A 21590-nucleotide genomic window follows, 5' to 3' on the forward strand; every position below is an offset into this window, starting at 1 on the left:
TTTACATAATAGAGCAACACATCTCCAAGTGGCCAACCCCTTCACGCATCACATGGTTTTGGGCTTTCCTTCCTTTGTTTCACTCTCTCCTTCCTTTTATTCTCTGGGATCACATTCCTGAATAAACTGTCTATATATGAGGCTTTGCCTCATGTTTTGTTTACTGGAAGAACATGACTCATCACCAGTTAGACTCTCTTTGAATTGAACCAACTTGAACATTATCCCCCACCATAGCGAATTATGTACTTCTATAGCATGGAGGATTATACTGTACATTTATAGTAACTTGCAAAACACAAACAGTTTGCTACTTAGACTGGAAGTTATTATTAGATTTGCTGATTTAAAAATAAGTTCTCCCTCCATTAATCCTCTATCAACTGGCTATTATTAAAAAGTCAAAAATAGGCCATACGTAGTGGCTCATGCCCGTAATCCCCACACTGGGGGAGGCTAAGGCAGGAGGATCACTTGAGCCCAGGAGTTTGAAGTTATAGTGAGTTATGATCACTGCACTCTAGCCAGGGCAACAAATGAGACTCTGTGTCTCTTAAAATAAAAAAGTCAAAAAATAGCATGCTGAAGGGAAAGGGAACATTTATACTCTTTTGGTGGGAATGTAAATTAGTACAATCTCTATGGAAAACAGTACAGAGATTTCTTAAATAATTAAAAATAGAACTACCATTTGATCCAGCAATGCCACTACTGGATATTTACTCAAAGGAAAATAAATTATTATATTAAAAGATACCTGAACTCGTATGTTTATCACAACACTATTCACAATAGCAAAGATATGGAATCAACCTAAGTGTCCATCAGTGGATGAACAGATTAAAAAATGTGGTGTATGTACACAGTGAAACACCATTCAGCCATGTAAAAGAATGAAATTATGCCTTTGCAGCAATATAGATGGAACTGGTGGCCATTATGTTAAGTTAAACTATTCAGAAACAAAGTCAAAAACAGCATGTTCTCACTTTTAAGGTGGGGGCTAAAGAATGTGTACGAATAGACATAGAATGTGAAATAACAGACTTTGGAGACTCAAAAGGGTGTGAGGTGGGAGGGGTTGAGGGATGAGAAATTACTTAATGGGAAAAATGTACATTATTGGGGTCACTGTTAGACTAAAACAGCCCAGACTTGACTACTACTCAATATATTCATGTAACAAAACTGCACTTATGCCTCTTAGATACACACACACACACACACACACACACACACACACTCCCATTATTAGTTCTCAGTCCATCCTGGTGCCATAACACACAGATTTTGATTGGGAGGCATCCATGTGTTTTGGCATTCAGTGATTTGTTGAGTAGCATGTTGTTAGACACAAGTTTCAGTGTGAAAACACAGTAGAGGGGTTGGGAGAGCTGCCATTCTATAATACCTGTTGCCCTTCCACTCCAAGTTCTCAGACCACTGACAGTGCCCTGGGGGCACAGTTCAGTTGTTAGGTGCCAAGGGAAATATTGTTTTGTTTAGGAACTGAATTGGCCAAATTCTCGTTTGCATCTGGGCTCTGTTCCCTTTTTCTCCTCATCAGTCTATTCCCTAGAAATCATAAAATTACAGCATAATAGAACCAAATCTTAAAATCATCTAGCTAACTCCCTTATTTCATAGGTCAAAAAACAAGAGGTTAAGGAAAATGATCTACTTTGTGGGGTGAAGGAGAGAAATTAAGGGGGAATGTAATTTTGGCTGTTAAGGAAATACCATTCTCTTTTAACATAATTAAGTTCTTGATTGTGATGCTCTTAAATGAACCATGAAATTCTAAGCACTTACCATGCAAGTGTGATTTTTAACTAAGCCTTTTTTTTCTACCCCCAATCTGAATGTTAAGGTGGCAGATGCATAACTAATCTTAGCTGAATCTATATTAAGAAATCAGCAAGGTGTCTTTATTTAACTTCCATGATGTGTGAATATAATGTAATGTTAAATAGCATGATTTTGCCCATTATGTCCTAAAATAAAAACAACTCCCTTAAAGTGATAGTAAAATGCAGTAATGTGAAAGGTTATTTTTTATTTGATCTCAAACAAATGACAAGCACAGAAGAAAAGAATTGGATACCTTATTCTTAAATGTGATTCTTATATATATATATATACTTTAACATTTTAATTTATATATATTTAATACTTTTAAACCTGAAAAACAAAAGTCAGTGTTTGGGTTTATATTCTATGTCACACAGAGGAAGCTCCTATCAGCAGGAGAGAGTGTCTAAAATCCTTGTTATCCGAGTTTAAATTTTCTGAAAAATGTTCTTGCTCAGGGATGTCTCCATGGGTCTGTATTAGTTCCAAGAAATTTGGGTCCTTTCTATTTTGTCTCTGGAATTGAGGTTCCTGCAGAAACTACAAGGGATTACCTGTGTTCTTTGCTGTTTAATGTCTTTGCTGCAATGAGTCAGATTCCTGAAGGAGTAAACAATGAAATGTTTTAAGGCTAACTGTGGGAGATTATGTGGAGAGGAAATACAGCTATTCTGAGAGAAGACATATAAAATGTTGGCCTTTTGCTTCTTGAAATAATACTGTAAAGACCCCTTGCCTGTTGTACATTAACCACTGCAAGCATGTTATATTTGAAGTTGGGATTCTGGGGTTCAACTTTTTCTCAGTTACTGAATTTTTATTTTAATGTAATTGAATTTTCTTTAAGAACCCAACTTCCACTTCAGAAGATACCATTCCCCTGGGAAAGTGACTCCCAATCCAAAGAACACAGACCCTTGAGGAATTAATACAAAACTCTTGGAACCTATTTGGACACCAACAATTGTCAGTGAACATCTGCATAAATAGTGTTTTATATAAATACATTTGAAGGTATTCTTACATTTTTGGCCACTTTTTAAAGCAGTACTTTTTCTCAATCAAAGGGTAGCAGGAATATAAGAAAAGCCTAACAGTAAGGTGACTCTGTGTATGTGTTTGTGCACATGCATACATATGCCTGTGTGGGGCAGGGGTGCGGAGGGGCCATCTGTGTTTTTAAAAACAATTAAAAAGGCCTTTATGCTTTAACAAGCTGAGATCTACTATGGTAGTTATGTTCTGTACAGCATGCATCACAAAGCTAAATGAAAAATTTTTAAGTTAATGGCTAACCAGTGCTTAAAGCATACACATTATTCATGATTTATTCTAATAACATTTGTGGATGACTAACTTAATAATGGTGCTGAACATCCATTATGTTTTTGTTCTAAACATGTGCCTAAGTATCTATGCCTCCTTAGGGGTGGGTTTACATCACTCTGCTATTGAACTGAGATATATAATTCCATGTCTTTATATAGGACAGGTACTGGAAAAATCATCCAGACAGGTATATAGGCTTCCACTGTGCCAGATCCTGTTCTAAACAGTCTTACAGATATTAGCCCATTTAATCTTTAGGATAACCCTCTGGAATGTAGGTACTACTGTGGTTCCCATTTTGTAGATGCGGAACTGAAACAGAGAGTGGTTAGGTTGGGTAATATGTCCAAGGCCATCCATCCATGAAATAGCAGAGCTGGACTTTGAATCCAGAGTCTGAGCAGATCCTTTGCCCTGTCCTGCTTCCCCCAGGGAACTTCATGTCTGTCCTGGCAGGAAGGGATGGGATGACTGCTGGGGAAAACCTAGAGGCTGGCTGGTTTGGTTTGAAGTAGTATGCCTCATGTGTTCTCCACTCCCTACCCCCAACTTCCAAATTGTTTTCTCTCTTTCTGTTTCTTTCTTTCTCTCATATACAAACTCACATACCTACAACCACTCTGGACCCACTCTGGACACCATGCCATAAGGTTGGCTGAGAGGTCCTTTTATCTGGGCTTTGCTCCTAAACATTCCCCTAGGAATTGTCACTGTATGACACCCAGCAAGAATGGGTAAGGTCTCCAATGCATGATAGAACTCAGTCCTATTTACATATTTTCCTGCTTTAGGTCACCCATTTACATTTTTTCCGAATTCATTTGGACAAAGTCGACATCTTGAGGGTTATTCAGATGACTTTGTAAGTCCGTTCTTTTAAAGCAGTTAGCAATGGTCTAACTTGAAAGCCACATCACAACATTTTTTTTTCTGAGAAGTCTGAAAGTGTTCTTTTTCAGCCCTGCCAAAATTGGAGATGAGGTAATGGGATGGAAAACAGCATGGGTACCCTGGACTTCCTTCATTCTGGCTGCCACTAAATATGTGTGTTAGTCCATTCTCACACTGCTTTAAAGAACTGCTCAAGACTGGGCGATTCAAAAGGAAAAGAGCTTTAATTGACTCACAGATCTGCAGGGCTGGGGAGGCCTCAGGAAACTTACAATTATGGCAGAAAGCAAAGCAAACATGTACTTTTTCACATGGTGGCAGTAAGGAGAAGTGCTGAGCAAAAGGGGGGAAAGCCCCTTATAAAACCTTCAGATTTTGCAGGAACTCGCTATCATGAGAACAGCAGTATGGGGGTAACCGCCTCCATGATTCAATTACCTTCCGCCGAGTCCCTCCCATGACACACGGGGAATTTTGGGAACTAGAATTTAAGATAAGTTTTGGGTGGGGACACAGCCAAACCATATCAACTTGCATATGTGCCTGGGAAAGAATTGCTCAAGAGGATGACGGCTGTTGTCTTGCTTCCTTGCCCCTTCCGATTCATCAAGTGAGGTCATGGCCAGTGGAGGCCAGGCTTCAGTGTTTGGGGAATTGAGCTTCGTTGCCAGGAGGCCACAGGCTATTTTGATATGGCAGACTGGCTGCACTCAGAATTGCTGGGTCGCTTCAAAAGCTCTTGTTATTGAAAAGGCTGGCAAGCACAGTCCTTCAGAGAACCATGTTTTTTTCCAGGCAGAGCAGCCGTCTTTGCAACCCCCTCACCAGACTTCCTCAATGGCAGGAAGGTTCCAGACTTCCCAGTTCCTGAACGGGCTAAGTTAGATGAGAGCCAGAAGGGTGAATGTGGAGTGATTGCTAGGTTGGAGCTATCATTTGAATGGGCAGAATTCTATTTCAGACTGACGACTTGGTTTGACACTTGATGCTGATTTTGTGATACCTACCTTGACTTCTTGTATCCAGACGTGCTATAGAGCAATAGTTCTCAAAGTGTTGTCCCCAAGGCCCTTTCAGGGGGTCTGCAAGGTAATAATTATTTCATAACAATACTATAATGTGATGTTATTTGCCTTTTTCACTGGGAGGGCATTTATACTGGCAGCACAAAAGCAACAGCGGATAAAAATGTTAGCGTCAAACTGTGTTAGTACTTACTGGATTCTTCACCCATATGCACACCCACATACACCTGCCAAAAGAAGCAATTTTTCCTTAAAATAGACTTGATGAAGCAGTAGAAATTAATGTTTATTAAATCTCAACCTTTGTGTACATGATTTTGAATATTCTGTGTGACAAAATGAGAACTACTCATACAGTGCTTCTGTTGCAAATGGACGTGTATGTAAATCTTGTTCTCTTGCAAACCACTTGTACTCTTGTTTGAGTTGCTGGCTCAGCTGGCTGCTTCTTCCATGTAACACCATTTTCACTTGAAAGAGCAGCTGAGAAACAAGCCATGCTTATTTCGACTTGGGTATTTGGCAGATTTCTTAAAAATAACTAAAGTGAACCTAATATTTCAAGAAACATGATTGACAGTGTTTGTTGTTGATGATAAAATGTGAATGTTCAAGTGAGAACAAGAATTTCAGAAAACTTATATTTGTCCCAGTGACCTTGATAGTTTCATACTGCCTAAAGATTTTTTTGATTAAGCTACCTTGGGTGGTGATATTAACACATGGGATTTTTAAAATATATTGAATAATGATATGTGTTGACATTTGGAAGATCTGCATAATTCAGAAACTGAATATTTCCCAAATGACCAATACATGATACCATAAAATCATGTATGATGGAAAAAGTCAATTAAAAGTAGAAGATTGACTACGATTTTAATTTAATAAACAGTAAGAAAAGTTGACTGATATGGTTTCAAATTTCACATGGCAAGTGACTTTTAAGAAACCATCTCTTATCAAGTTTTGCCATGGTATTAAAATGAATATCTACAATTATTTATCTGAAAAGTCTGTTCAGATACTCCCTACTTTTTCAGTGACACATCTGTGTGAGGCCAGATTTGCTTCATATACTTCAATTAAAAACATATTGCCACAGATCAAATATAAAGAGACACACAGAGATATGCACAAAAGTAGAACAATGCCGTTCTTCTTAATTTGGGGGAGAATATATGTTTATTTTTCATAAAAATATTTGTGTTCACATGTAATGCATTTACTAGTGTTATTTTAAAATGAGTTAAATATATATTTTAAATATTTCACAGTTATAATTTAAAATACAGTACATATCAATAGTTATAACCCATAAAACAAAAGCTCTTTGGAAACTTCAGTAATTTTCAAGAATTCAAATGACTCTTAGAACCAAAACCAGAGAATGGCTGGGATACAACATTGCAGTGTTTCTCAAGTTTCTGAGAAACATAGTATTGTTATGGAGGTTTGTGAGCTGTCATGAAATTACAAAAAGTTTCCCAGGTTGGGAATAGTGACTTTTCATTATGTCTTTAAATACATCAGAGACAATTACTTAAATATTTTTATCTTTAAAATGAAAACTTTGTAGAGCTTTCATTTGTAGAGCATGTGTATGCTTATATCACACATTAAACTCTCATTCTTCAATAACTGATATAAAAACAAAAATACTGGCAATTATTTTCAATTTTAATTTATCAGAAATAAATTATATCTACAACGATGGTATGTTATTTTTAGAGCAATGCTTGGAAGTGGCCACTAAAGCCTTCTTTCTTGTTTTGCAATTTAAAGTAAGTCACAAATATTCAAGTGAATAATAAATAAACCCGTGGATATTTTGAGCAAAAGAAAAATAGTAGTTCTATATGTTGACTATTTTCTATTTTTGATGCTGTAACCAATAGTTAAATCTCAGTCTGCGTATTAATATACATGGAGTCAACATATAAACATATAGTTTTCTTATGTATTTTAACAAATCATATTTTCATACATAATTTAAACAGTTTGCATCATTTATTGAATAGAAAGAAATCAAACTTTTTCATTATGACATTAAATATAACTAAGCATCATGCATAACATTTTATATTCTGAATAAAAATAAAATAACTTTTGTCTAAAATCACCTTTGTATCTATCACCAAAAGCAATTAAGGGATTAAAAAATATTTCTAATGGCATTTAAAATTCTGTGTTTCCTGCAAAGGAGCCCATGTTTTCTAGGGCTTCTGTAACAAAATAACACCAACAAACAACAGAAGTTTGTTTTCTCACAGGTCACAGCCGGAAGTCTGAAATCAAGGTGTCAGCAAGGCCATGCTGCCTCCAGAGCCTCTAGGGGAGACTTTCCTTGTCTTTTCCAGCTTCCGGTGGCTTCTGGCATTCCTTGGCTCGTGGCTGCACCACTCCACTCTCTGCTTCCACTTTCACCTGGCCCCTTGTTGGTGTGTCCCTGTGTCCTCTCCTCTCCTTTCCTTATGAGAACACCAGGGATTGGATTCAGGGCCCACCCTAAATCCAGGATGATTTCATCTCGAGATCCTTAACTAAGAACATCTGCAGAGACTCTATTTCCAAATAAGGTCACATTCTGAGGTTCCAGGTGGATGTGAATTTTGGCAGGGGGATGCTATTCAACCATTACAGTTTCCCAATAAAAAATGATTGGAGAGCATAGAAGTAGTTTTAATAAAGTGAGCTTTGCTGTTGCACAGAACCACTCTGCCACTGATTAGCAGTTTGACCCTGGCGGGTTGTCTACACTTTAAAGCCTCAGATTCTTCATTTATAAAGTTGAATCTAGGATCACCATCACATTGGCTTGTGGTAAGAAGTAAAGGTGATTATGTAAAAGTGTACATTGTCATCACAGTCCCTGGGAGGTAGGCACAGAGGGAGTTCACACAGTAAATGTTACCAGCCGTTTGCTGCTGTTGCTGGGGCAGGCAGGTAATAATAATCATAGTATGTTCTATAAGCACACTGTCATGGCAATTATATTGGTGATAACTGAAGTATGAGTTAGCAGATTAATGTTAATGGTGATTTCAAAGACAATTAGTATACAATAATAGATGATTTTCCTGTGGAGTAGGTTGATGAGAGAGAGAGGCAGAAGGAGAGAGAGAATGAGAGGAGAGAGAGAATGAGAACCTTAAGTGAGCAGCCCAGGAGCCTGGTGAGAGCCAGGCAACAGAAGCATTGTATCCAAAGACCCACCATATTTTAAAGAACTGCAGTAGAGGCCAGACACTGGCATTCAGCACACTCCAGTATTTATGGCTATTTCTGTTCTGGGCTTGTGTTGCGTAATTACAAAGCCTGTGTCTTGATCACATTTTGGATGGTATTTGGAGGACCTGAATCACAAGACAGAGGAAAAATCTAAAGGCGCCGATCACTGTGATTCCAGTCAATCCAATCTAAACCTGCCCTCAGCTGTCAAATTGATTTCCTGTCACAGTTCTCTTGGTGGCTATTTTCGAATCTCTCCCTTGTCCTCCTAGAAACTCTGCCCTTACCCCTCTCATGGGCTCTTCTGCAGGTAGCCTTGGCCCATCAGAACTGAGAAGTGGTCCACAGCACACTCCCGCCCTCCCTCCTTCTCCCACTGACCTCCAAATGTGTGGGCCCACTGACCCATCTGTTTTCATTCCTTCTGATTTTGATGAGAAATTACCCCTCTCCCCTTTAAGACTAACTCCCTCCTTATCTACTCCGACCCAAGTGATAATTATGGTTCATAATTATCCCTTTGTTTTTTGCATTTAGTCTGTCTCCATGGAATCCTTCTGCTCATGTGTAAATATGCCCAAGCTCCCTCTTTGTTCTTAAAATCACTGTCCTTTCCAACTACCAAATACCTCCTTAATTGTTCTGTTGAACTTCTTGAAAGAGTGGTGACCTTGCCCCCGCTTCTTGTTGTGATCAGCTGTTAATTATTAAACAATGGTTGAAAGTACAGTACAAAATTCCCAACAGTTAGAGTCCCAGTCATTTCTTCCTGACTGAGATAAGGCATGTCCCTGACTCCAGGCGGGAAGGCGGCGCTAGCCTCAGAAGCAGCTGTCTCTGGGAGCTGCCGCCTGCAGACCACAGCCCTGTGGGTTGTTCTTTTGTGTAGGAAGTTGGCATTCTCAGAAGTGTCAGTGATGGGTACAGCAAAGTACTTTTAAGAAAGTAGGGAATTTGCATAGCTATGCAGTTGGAAAAATTATAAAATAGGTTAATGCCCCAGGATAGCATAAACAAAGAGGCTTTGTTTTTTAAACTCTGAATTTGTTTCTGATAGTTTCTTCCTGAAGAAAAAGCCATAGGAAAATGTCCAGCCAGCCTCTCTACTATACTTTCCATTTGCTGAAAGCTGCAAAAAAGTCCTGAATGAAGGTTACAACTTCCCTGAAGAGGCAGCGAGAAGCCCTGAATTTTTCTCTGGGAAGTAGAGAAAATTACTTCACTTACCAAGGACACACCTCTGATGAAGACAGGACAGTGAGAAGAGTTTATAATTAGGATGGCATTTGAATATTTGCTTCTAAAATCGGAAAAAAAATTTAAAAAAAAGAAAATACATGTAGATCATAATGTGGATCATTTTGGAGTAGGCCAAACATTTTTCTCTTCTATAGAATCTTAGAAAATGTACCCTAGAAGACTTATCTTTAAATAGAAAAAGAGCATATTGGGACACATGTGTATGCCAGCTATTTGTATAACCTAACATTGCATCCTTCAGTCCTCTGGGGTTCGGGAGCCAGCCTGAGCCTTCCCCAGTGTAGAAGCCGAAGAGGAGATGCTTAGAGGAAAGATGATCGTTAAGACACATATGGGCTCTGTGAACATATGTTGATCATGTTTTCTTTATTGTATAGGCAATAAAGACTGACTTTCTAGACTAAACTTTTCTAAAAGGAATTTAGTTTAGTGAAAAATTTTGGTGAAAATTATAGTAGGGATTATTCAGTCAATCAGCAGTATAGTGGCTGACATGACATATAATGCTCCTATAGGAGATATGAACAAATGTAAAATGTGGGGGTTTTGTCCTTGGAGAAATTTACAGTTACAGTGAGGCTGTATTTGACTGTCCTCTCTCCACACAAATTCCCACCTTTCTTGGTCCTATAGTAATAGCCAGTGTGACATAGCTGAATGTTGGAAAACTGAAGTTGAGTTCTGTCATGAGGTCAAAAAATCTTGTGTCTTGTCACCAACCACCCAAAGACTCTGCTTAGTGCCCCTGTGTTACCCAGAAGGATGGAAAGCAGCAATCCTACCATCATCAATTTTTTTGTTACACAGTTGTCTCCCAAATTGTATGCAAATTTCACATACTATTAATATACAGTCACCGGTTATATTTCTTCAGCAACCAAATATGGAAAATGTGTGTCAACTGGTTCTACAGCTGCAATTGAGCTACATCCTTCAGAATAATGTCACAATAGAGAAATGACTTCTGAATGGTGTTTAGCCTGCATATCACTCTGATTGCCTTTAATTAGGGGGAAAATCACAAGCTAAAAAGAGTAACAGACTTGAAGTCAGTTAAAAATCAGAGTAATCAACTGAGAAAAAAATGCAATCTCATAAATCTTAATTTTTAACCATAGGATAATAGTTTCTTTATTCATTAAATAACTTGTACTGCCTCTCCCTGCTTCTCAGATTAGAATTCTAACACTGATAGGAGATTTGGCATAGGAGAACTGCCTAGCCTCTGAAATGAAGGGCCCCTCAAACCCTGTAAAAGCCTAGAACAAATGAAACTGAGAAAGTCACAACCCAAGAATTAGGTTTGGGTGGCTTGAATGTAAAAACTCCCTGATTGAGAGTGATCTCAAAGTCAAAGGGGGAGAATAGACCAACTGTGATGTAAACATTTTAGCAGTGTTCTCCTAGAAATAGGGAGATAATAATTTGGCACACTACAAAGAAACTTCTGGCAATCACTTTAAAAAACAACAGTAACAAAAGCTTATCTTTAAAAACGAAAAACGTTAGGGGTGTTAAGACACCAAAATATAACTTGGTATTCCTGCAGTGGCTGGCTTTCATGAATTTATTTATTTATTTGTTTGTTTATTTATTTATTTATTTATTTTTGAGATGGAGTCTTACTTTGTCGCCAGGCTGGAGTGCAGTGGCACGATCTCGGCTCACTGCAACCTCCAGCTCCCAGGTTCAAGTGATTTTCCTGCCTCAGCTTCCTGAGTAGCTGGGACTACAGGCACACGCCACCACGCCCAGCTAATTTTTGTATTTTTAGTAGAGACAGGGTTTCGCCATTTTGGCCAGGATGGTCTCAGTCTCCTGTCTTACCTTGTGATCTGCCCGCCTCGGCCTCCCAAAGTGCTGGGATTACAGGCGTGAGCCACTGTGCCCAGCCAGCTTTCATTAATTTTAAGAAGGGATCAATGCCTTTCATGATTTTTTTTTTTTTTATTTTTATTTTTTATTTTTTTTGAGACGGAGTCTCGCTCTGCCACCCAGGCTGGAGTGCAGTGGCCAGATCTCAGCTCACTGCAAGCTCCGCCTCCCGGGTTTACGCCATTCTCCTGCCTCAGCCTCCCAAGTAGCTGGGACTACAGGCGCCCGCCACCTCGCCCGGCTAGTTTTTTGTATTTTTTTAGTAGAGACGGGGTTTCACCGTGTTAGCCAGGATGGTCTCGATCTCCTGACCTCATGATCCGCCCGTCTCGGCCTCCCAAAGTGCTGGGATTACAGGCTTGAGCCACCGCGCCCGGCCGCCTTTCATGATTTTTAGGTCAACCTAGTATGATAACCGAGAAAGAAGACTGTGAACACATGTGACTGGATTATTTTTCTTGGTGGAGTGAAAAAAGAGCTTTTATTTTCTTCATAGCGGTGTGCCTGAGAATTTAGGGGGAAAATGAAATATGAGAAATGTGTGATATGTATGGGAACAGCTCTGTGAAATGCATATTTGTCTGTAAGAGTTATCTTCAGCAGTTACCTCCTTCAAGCTTGTCAGAATTTTAAAACTGTTCATTTCTGTTCCACTCAAAGAGAGATCTATCAAGACCAGCCTCTGGAGTGCCACAATGTGATTAGCCAGAAAAGAATGAAGGCGCATTAGGCACAGGGAAATCACCGACGTGTCCTATGGTCATGAAGCAACATGTGCTCCACTAATTATTGTTCTCTGTGACTGCTCTCACGTCTTGAAACTCTCCATGACCCATTGTGGAAATCCTGTTCATCTGCCCCTCACCCTCTCCCCCAAAGAATGAAAAATAGCAGATTGCAAGGCTGGACTTGTCTAATGAATGTGATTTGTTTTTGTGGAACCAAAGGCATGAGAGGTTTTGGAGGCTGTTAGTTTGACACTAGATTTGTGAAATGACTTCATGGTTCACACCATTCGATGAGTTTAATAGGCAGGGTGTCTTTGCTTGCTAGATGATAATCTGTCCAAAGGCATTTTCTTTGTTTTTCTATGTTTCTAGAGCAAAGTGACCTTTGAAGGTAGGCAGGATCATGTCTCTGACTTCAGGCAGAAGTCTATTGAACATGGGGCAGACATGGAATCTTGCATTATAATGAGAATGTCCTCAAGATACAGCGGACTCCCTCTGTGGCCTTTTCTTTTCCTGGAAGTAGTCTTGCTGCCATCTGAGTGACCCCTAACGCTATAACCTAAGGCTTTTCCTGGATTTTTTTTCTGACACAAATAGCTAGTTTTCTTGTACTCTATAGTAAATGCAATTTTTGGTGTTAACGCCTTTTATGTATTCATTTATTAGAGCATTAAAAACCAAAGTGTTGGCCAGGCACAATGGCTCACGCCTGTAATCCCAGCACTTTGGGAGGCCGAGGAGGGTGGATCACAATGTCAGGAGATCAAGACCATCCTGGCTAATACGGTGAAACACTGTCTTTACTAAAAATACAAAAAATTAGCCAGGCGTGGTGGCGGACGCCTGTAGTCCCAGCTACTTGGGAGGCTGAGGCAGGAGAATAGCGTGAACCCAGGAGGCGGAGCTTGCAGTGAGCCGAGATCGCACTACTATACTCCAGCCTGGGTGACAAAATGAGACTCCATCTCAAAAAAAAAAAAAAAAAGTGTTACCTTCTTTATATTCAGGTAACTTCCCTTCTCTACAGAATTTTCCCTCACTCCTCCTCCCTCCCCGCAAAAGCCCAACAACTTGGTTTGTTCAGATAGGTTGAAGATTACTTTTTTTGCAGTTTATAACAAGAGCTGATGTTTAATAGAGGTGTTGGATTGGATATGGGTTTATTTTGGCGACTATTTGAATATATTAATTAGTGGTAACATATCGTTACTTAGTATTACAGCAAAATAGCTTGATTCTCTGGAGAAAGAAGCTTCGCGAGCCTGGATAGTAATACTTTCCATCTATTTAGATGTGATTGCCTGATGGTGCCACCCAAACTAATTAATAATGACATATTAGCTAACATATTGCCGTCAGCAGGTGGCTGTTTGAGCAGGGGTGAAAATGGCAGGTGCTACAACAAATTGTTGTTCCCTAGAGAAATGTACAGAATTCTTCTTTTAAAGAGTCTTGATGATGTCTGCAATATGATTTTTATTTTTTGGGCGCTTACAAGGCTTGGAGAGGTTGGAGAGATAGAGACTAGAAAAGCAAAACTAAAGAAAGGAGAACAAAATTGATTTAACCTTTTCCACTAGTTTTCCAATTCAATAAGCAAGTGGTTGGATCTAAGCAGCACAAAATTCCCAGGAAAGACTCAGGCATCCTTCTTCTTCCTTCCAACTTTCCTTTTCTTCCTCTTGTTTGTCCATCTAGATCTGTCAAGGGATTGTGGGCACACAGCAGAGCCCTGACAGATGGGCAGTGCAATGTAATCTACTGCTGCTTTTCAATTTCAGAGGGATAATTGTGACAATGAAGGGGTTAAAACTGTCAACAACTATCAGAGCTTGGAGATAATTAGTGTAATATAAACCCAAGAACTTTGATGGCAAAGACCACACAGCAAATGAATTCGACTAGGTTGCTGCTTTGTAAGAAATACTTAATTAACCTCTTTCCAGCTCACATACAACTATGGTTTTTATATGCCTATGTGAAAAAGTTACTGTTTATACATACAGATGATAATGATTAAATATGATTGTGAATCATTTTTACTTTGGAAGATGCATTTCGAGTTAGCACGCGCAGCTACAAGCTGAATAGATAAGTGCTCTTCCAGCGTGAGATAGGTTGCCTTTGGAATGTCTCACAATGTATTGACTATTGCTATAGTACTAACGTTGCTAACATGTAGTACTGAGTAGTGTGACTTAGGATGAACTATTATAAGGTATATTTTATCTAACCTTTTTTTTTTTAAGTTTCCACCTCTTAGAAGGAACATAAAAGGAAAATAAAGTAGACCTTTTTAAACAAAATATAGGCTTGACAAGGATAAAATACATTCTTTGTTAATTAGCTTGAAAGAGAAAATTGATAGATAACAAGCAAAAACTCTTAGGACTGTTCTTCAAAAGTCCATGTGGTAAGCAGAAAGAGACAAGTATGACTTAAAAATAGGAGCAGAAATCCACGATGGACTAGGGGAAGAATGGGTAAAGGAGAACTTCAATAACCCAGATATGTTCAAATCCACAGGTCCCAATGGCTGGCATCCTAGAGTACTTAATGAATTGGCCGAAGTCATCACAGAACCGCTAGATATCATTTTTGAGACCTCGTGGAGGACTGATGAGTGCCTGAAGACTGGAAAAGGGCATATTTAGAACCTTCTTTCAAAAAGGGAAATGGATGATGACCCTGGAAATACTCATCAGCTTAACTTTTTGCTTGGACAATTTCTGGAATAATCAACTTAGTAAACTGGGTAACTGGCTTATAGCAGCTAGAAATAAGGCAGTGAACTATCACACATAAAGAAGTACTGAGTTCATTTTTTAAGAAGATATCATTATGAGATACAGTGCTATGCATTTCTTGGCATTCTCCCTTCCATTCGTAATGAAAACAGATGAGGTTGGCTAAGGCATTTGAGTCATAACTTACTTTAAGTACAATATAACAAAAAGGTAGATTTCTGATATTAAGTAGTAATTATATTATTTCCAATTTTGCTTTTAATTTGAGAACAGTAGCTTTAATTTTTATATTCTAGCATACATTCTACTTCATTTCATATAGGACCATGTTTTCATAAGATAAGATATACAATTCTACGTAGAATAGTTTGATGAAGGAATTCTTATTTTAAGGTGCTTTTATATAGTTATTTTGTATATTGGTACAATGATAAAGCTGATGAATTAAGGAACATTACCAAGGGAAGACAATTTCTTCTAACTTCTCTTTTTAAATTTAATCTGGCTGAGGTTTAGTATTAGGACTAATAAAAGTGTCTTGCTCTGACACGTATCAAGGAAGAGCCAGCTATTTTACTTCATAGCTAGTTTCTTGCACTCTATGGAGACTGCCAGGGTCACAGACCACAGCCCGTTCTGAACTGCAGTGCTTTATCCCACCTTGCTCTTCAGGCTTCTGACTTCAGGCCTGTGGAGGCCAGGAGGTGGGCAGTGGCAGTGGCCTGAGGAGCCCTGTAGCACTACGGCCAAAAAAGAGAGTAGATTGAGGTGGGGGGAAGAAATTAAGATGAATCTAGAATTTTTCTAATTCTTATTGTTCTTGTGTTTGGATGCTCGTATTTTTTTTTTTTTTATTTTTTTATTTTTTTGAGACAGAGTTGCTGTGTCACCCAGGCTGGAGTGCAGTGGCACGATCATGGCTCACTGCAACCTTTGCCTCCCAGATTTAAGGAATTCTCCTGCCTCAGCCTCTTGGTAGCTGGGATTATAGGCACGTACCACCACACTCAGCTAATTTTTTTGTATTTTTAGTAGAGACGGGGTTTCACCATGTTGGCCAGGCTGGTCTCAAACTCCTGGCCTCAAGTGATCCACCCACCTTGGCCTCCAGTAATGCTGGGATTACAGGCGTGAGCCACCACACCTGGCCTGGATGCTGGTAGTTTTATTTTCTGCTTAGAAAATGCAACCATGTTGATGGACCAAAAACTTAGTTGAAAGAAGCCATGGCAAAAGATGTTGACATGCAGCAGGCTCCTGAGGCTGTCAATTTTTGAGAGCTCCCAAGTAGTACTGCATTATGGAATCTACTACTTAGAAGTACGTACAAGATGTAAGTTCCTATCAGCATTGTCATGGTAAGAAGAATAAGAAACTCTCGAAGGAAAAGAAACTTACATTCACTTTTTCTTGGTCCATTTTGGTTCCTAAGAATAGATAGGCAATTAAGAGGGATATTAGGTTTCTAAGGGCAATTTTAATACAATACTGCTTTAAAAATCTGAAGTTTAAATAGTTTAGCTATTTCTATAGGTTAATTCAGGCACGAGTAAAATCAGTCTCATTATTATATACAAATGTAAGGAAATTAAATTTTAAAAGAATGTACAGGTTGTCCTTAAACTATACAAAAGCTTGTAGTTTCATAAGGATTATATTCCAGTTAACCTTTCATCTTTTTTTTTTTTTTTTTCAAATGAACTAGGGTCTTTAAAATTCCTAAGATAAATTCTTTTAAGTGGTAGGGGAGCCTGTATAGATTACAGATATAATTTATTGTGATAACAAATGGCTTCCTGTTTGACCTCATTTCCAGGTGTTGCGTCTGTGGCCGACTTATTTCACAGATGTACATTTGCATGCACTTGTTGAACTTTGCTAGAAAGAACGTAAGTTTTGAAAAATCTGTTACTTTCACTGTCGGCATTATGAGGCAATCTACTGCAATGGAAAAAGGGTTCCTTGGTCATTTCAAGTTTTATTTTGTGTTTGAGTAATATCTAACTTCAATTAATTTGCCAAGTTTAAACCTTTCTGTGTCTGCTGTTAGAATTTAAAAATAACAATGCTCTACTTAAAGTAAGAGTCACAGTCAGCAAAAAAGCCAGTGGATTTTTAAAAGACATCTTAGTTAAAGCTAGAGGAAGAAAACTTTCAAATAAGCGAGAAGTATTGAAGGATGCCCATGAATTCCTTTGCATTAAAATCAAGATGAGGTAAGAGGTAAAATAGAAGGAAAGGAATTATTTTTACAGTGAATTGTATCTGGAGACAATTAGTCTTAGGAGGAGTATTTTTTTCAGTGTTTTTTTGTTTTTATCTAAACACCAATAATATATTTAACTTTTGAATATAAAAGAAGTAGCAATTGACTAAATAAATGTTATAAAAACTAGAGTATTGTCTTGATTTGCATTTCCTAGAGCATTAAAAGAGACTAATTACAGACTTTTACTTGATAATATTGAGGAGTTTGGAGGGTCATAACAAAATTTTCTTTAGTTCATCTTAAAATTTAGGGAGGTAAAAAAAGATTTTATTCACATGAAAGATTTCTTGGCATAGCGAAGGCATAATGTTAAGGGCTCTTTCCTTACCCATGTGGGAGCCGAACCAGTAATTGTGGGAAAAACTGAATTTATAGCAATAAAAGATAGTAGTTTCTCAACCTGGAGCATTCAAGCAGTTTCTCAGTTCAGAGGTATTTGTAGCATCTTGTTGTTATGCAATAAACAATGACAACAATAAGCATTGAGTCTGCACTTTGGAGTTACTCAAGTCTTAGTTTAAATTCTAAAATTATTCCAGTAGTATTTTCCTGTGGTGAATCTGTTAAGGATGTAAGCTATACTGTAGCTTGGGGAATCATCTTGAGCAGTTATGAAACTCATTAAAGCTTCTTTTCCCTTGTCTGTAAAATGGGAAAAATAAATACCTCTATAGTTCTTAAGAGGCTTAAGAGTTTTACACCCACATACAGTCCTTGGCTCAGTGCTAGGCGTGTAGCAGGTGCTGACTGCCTCTCTCCCTTCCCTTCTTTACTCTCAGTTGTCTTATTTCTTCTTATGTAGAAGAGATTACCTTAAAGCTGACTAGAAAACTCACACATAAATTGACATTTCCTTATCATTGCCTGAAACCCACTGAATAAGTCCCCTTTGATTTCTCTAAGGAAGGATAAAAATGGCTACAGTACTGGCTCATCATAGCAGTTCAGTAAATGTTTATTGATTGAATGAAAAGAATTTGATTTAAGGAAACAATAACACTCCATCCTGGGCAAAAGAGCAAGACTCCATCTCGAAACAAGACAAAACAAAACAAAACAGCAAATTCATAAAGGACGGCAGTTTCAAGTCTGGGGAAATAGGCACATAGACAGATATGAAGGTATTTCATTAGCTTTCTTCTTTTTATGGCAGCTTCAGATTGACAAATTTGATGTACAAATGAGTGAGTGGCATATGTATATTTTCCTCTGATTTTATGACTGATTTACAAATTAGGAGTGCAAATGGGCTATTCCCTGGTAGCATCTTCTGGGAAGAATCCAGCCAAGATACAAAGCAGATGATGGTGGATTGGCAAACTCTTTTCTATGAAAAGAAAAACCAAATATACCAAGGACTGGAAAGCACCTGCTTGAAAATTGATATGAGCATGTCTGAATTTTTCTTTTGTAAGAGCCTGAGTATTGTTAACAGCTCACTTGCACGGGGGTTGAAAAATAACAAAAAAACAAGTTAACGTAATTAAAATGCTTGGACAAAACATTTGCTTTATATAGATTCTTATATGTAATATTCAATTAGGTATCAAAATAGGTTCAGGCAGGTGGAAGAGTTCTGAATTTTCAAGGCAAATAAGGCATAAAGGGTGGAACATTGCATCTAGGGATGAATAAGAGAAATAAGTGAAAGTCTGATCCTACACTGCCAATTCTCAGACCGAGTACAAAGTGTTAGGAATTTTTTATATCAACTGACATCTTGTGCTTAGAGTAAAGCCATATAGATGCACACGTAGTTACTTTATTAAATCAAACAAATTGTGCAGAGCAGAGCAAATCCATTAGGCTTTCTCTTTTCGAGTTTTCTAATTTTACTCTTATTAACTCCCTCAGTTGTCATCAATTACATATTCCTACATCAGATATTTTACACTATCAGAATCTTTGATTAAAAAATCATCTTCAGCTTTACATTATTAATCTCTGAGGAGATAAATAACTTTCTAGTCCATGATCATTAATCACTACTATTTTAGATATTTCCATAAAAGGCTTAAAGGGAAAAAATAATGGTAGGTACTTCAGAAAAAAATGGTGGGGCACGGTGGCTCACGCCTGTAATTCCACCACTTTGGGAGGCCGGGGTGGGCAGATGATTTGGGGTGAGGAGTTTGAGACCAGCCTGGCCAACATGGTGAAACCCTGTGTCTACTAAAAATACAACAAAATTAGCTGGGTGTGGTGGCGTGTGCTGTAATCCCAGCTACTAAGGCAGGAGAATGGCTTGAACCCAGGAGGTGGAGGTTGCAGTGAGCTGAGAACGCGCCACTGCACTCCAACCTGGGCAACAGAGTGAGTGAGACTCTGTCTAAAAAAAAAAAGAAAGGAAAGAAAAAATGAAGAACATAACTTTTCTACTTATCAAATAGATAATTTTTAAAAATTGTTTAAACTCCTGGAAATTAAGTGTTATTCTTTATTACTGCAGTTGAGAAATACCTTTTAACAGAGGAAAACGAGAGGCTAAATTCCATGTTTAGAGCTAAGCAGTATTTTTTTCTTAACAATTTTGCCAAAATTTCTTCTACCTGACCAAAAGGAAGCAAATCTACAATAAATCTACTTTCTAAATATTATTTAAGATGGGAAATGTCTTTTATAGGTATATTCTCTATAATACCCTTAATTAGATGAATTATCCCTTATCATTCCAAAAATGAAATGCTGTGTTAAATATCTCCAGGGCAAAGTGGTATGTTGACTGGGACAAATGTTAGAAATTGTATTGTTCATTGCAGTTGTTGTCCTGTTCCCCAAGCTTGTCAGTGTTTAGAGATACTATTTGGGTTATTAAAGCCATTGTTCATAGAAAATTTCTGCCCCTACAGAAGTGTGTGCGTGGGCCTTGGAAAATCTACATGTGTATATCTGAGTAGCCAAGCACAGATTCACTCTAATTGAAAGCAGCAGTTTGGTTTTGTAAATGTAATTGCAACTGACACTTTCTTTTTCCTTTCAGTTATTATTATTTTTTAAAAGGATGTTATGAGAAGGCACTATGAAAAGCCTAATTGGAACAACATTATGAACCATGTAATGTACGCCCATGCACACGGTGATTTGCAAACATATGTCCACTCTTCAATAAATGTTACGGCTTTCACAGCGGTTCCGCCTTGGCCTCTTTTGTCATCTTCCACATTTTGATGAATGTGGTGGAGTTTGTGCATTGTTTAAATTGACAATATGTAAATGTTTATGGTACTATAGCATTATGGTCAGCATGGAAAATCAGAGTTCTAACTGGAAAGAAAGAAAAAAGTGGCTCTTCCCACACTGCACACCAAAGTGAAATAAATCCATTTTATGAGCTGGGATTCTTTGGTATGGTTGTTACATAGGAGTATGTTGTAGCCTTCTCTTGTATGATTCTGTGCCAGTCATGGCAGCTCACCACGGTGGGAGATGGGATGGTGGGGGCTGTCGGATGGTAATAGGGGCCGTGTATGGAGTTTCTGTACCTGTGTTTCTGCTGTGGTTCCCGCAGCCCCTGAACCTCCATCACCTGGAATGTGTTGTGATTCACCTCCAGATAAGCAGTATTTCAGTGGTCATTAGACACAGAGTACTGGATTTGAATCCCAGCCTTACTACTTTCTGGCTTCAGGACCTTTGGCAAGTGGACTAACTACTGTGCATGCTTAACACAGTCACCAGTTCCCAGACATTAATTTGAAGACGTTTTATCACAGTGTTTTGGGTTTTATAGAAATGTCATCATGTGCGATGATTTCATGATGGTGCTTATTGTTTTTCCCACTGGATACAAGATGAGAAGAAAGTAAATATAAAGAAAAAACATGTATGGTAAATATTAGGAGGAATATGTACAAATGTGAATTTTAGAAATGAAAAGGACCTTAGGGATAACCTAGTCCGATTCATAAATTGTGTAGTTAAGAGACTAACGTGCCAGGAATTTGTGGCCTGTCCATGATAACACCCCAGGTTGGTGGCAGACGATTGGCATTCTTCCATCTCCTTGAATCCTGGCTTTTGTCTGATGTCAAATCCTGGGAAGTATACCTAAAGCGTTCTGTGGCTCCTTCCAAAAAGACTCATTTTTCTAGAATGGACTTAGTTTGAACTTAGATCCCTGGTTTTTAAGGCATAGACATAACCCTTTTGTTCATAAACTAAAGCTCCAAGCTGCCCCAGGGCTCTGCAGGGGCCAGCATTGTGGCTTGAAAACCTGATCTTTCAGCCTTAAAACCTTATGCTTCAAGTCCTCCTTGATCTGATAAGCATATTTAGAAAAGTTCATGACACTGGTGGGCAGCCCTAAAAAGTACTTTTTAAAAATAGGGAAATGGATGCCTGTAGTAAAGTTCACAAATAAGTGTTTGTCAAAGAATAGGAT

The 21590-nt window shown here is 38.3% G+C and overlaps 1 protein-coding gene across 1 annotated transcript in view; it reads left to right on the forward strand.

Annotated features, from left to right (window-relative positions):
• Positions 1–20338, forward strand: part of SAMD5 (sterile alpha motif domain containing 5) — a 61926-nt gene extending 41588 nt beyond the window's left edge. Inside the window, exon 2 of the mRNA XM_010386910.2 lies at positions 14720–20338. Within this exon, the coding sequence (XP_010385212.1) occupies positions 14720–14782 (63 nt within the window). The 3' untranslated portion in view covers positions 14783–20338. The remainder of the gene's footprint in view (positions 1–14719) is intronic.
• Positions 20339–21590: the final 1252 nt, after the last annotated feature.

This window comes from Rhinopithecus roxellana, chromosome 4 (assembly GCF_007565055.1).
Source record: "Rhinopithecus roxellana isolate Shanxi Qingling chromosome 4, ASM756505v1, whole genome shotgun sequence".
Taxonomy (NCBI): Eukaryota; Metazoa; Chordata; class Mammalia; order Primates; family Cercopithecidae; genus Rhinopithecus; species Rhinopithecus roxellana.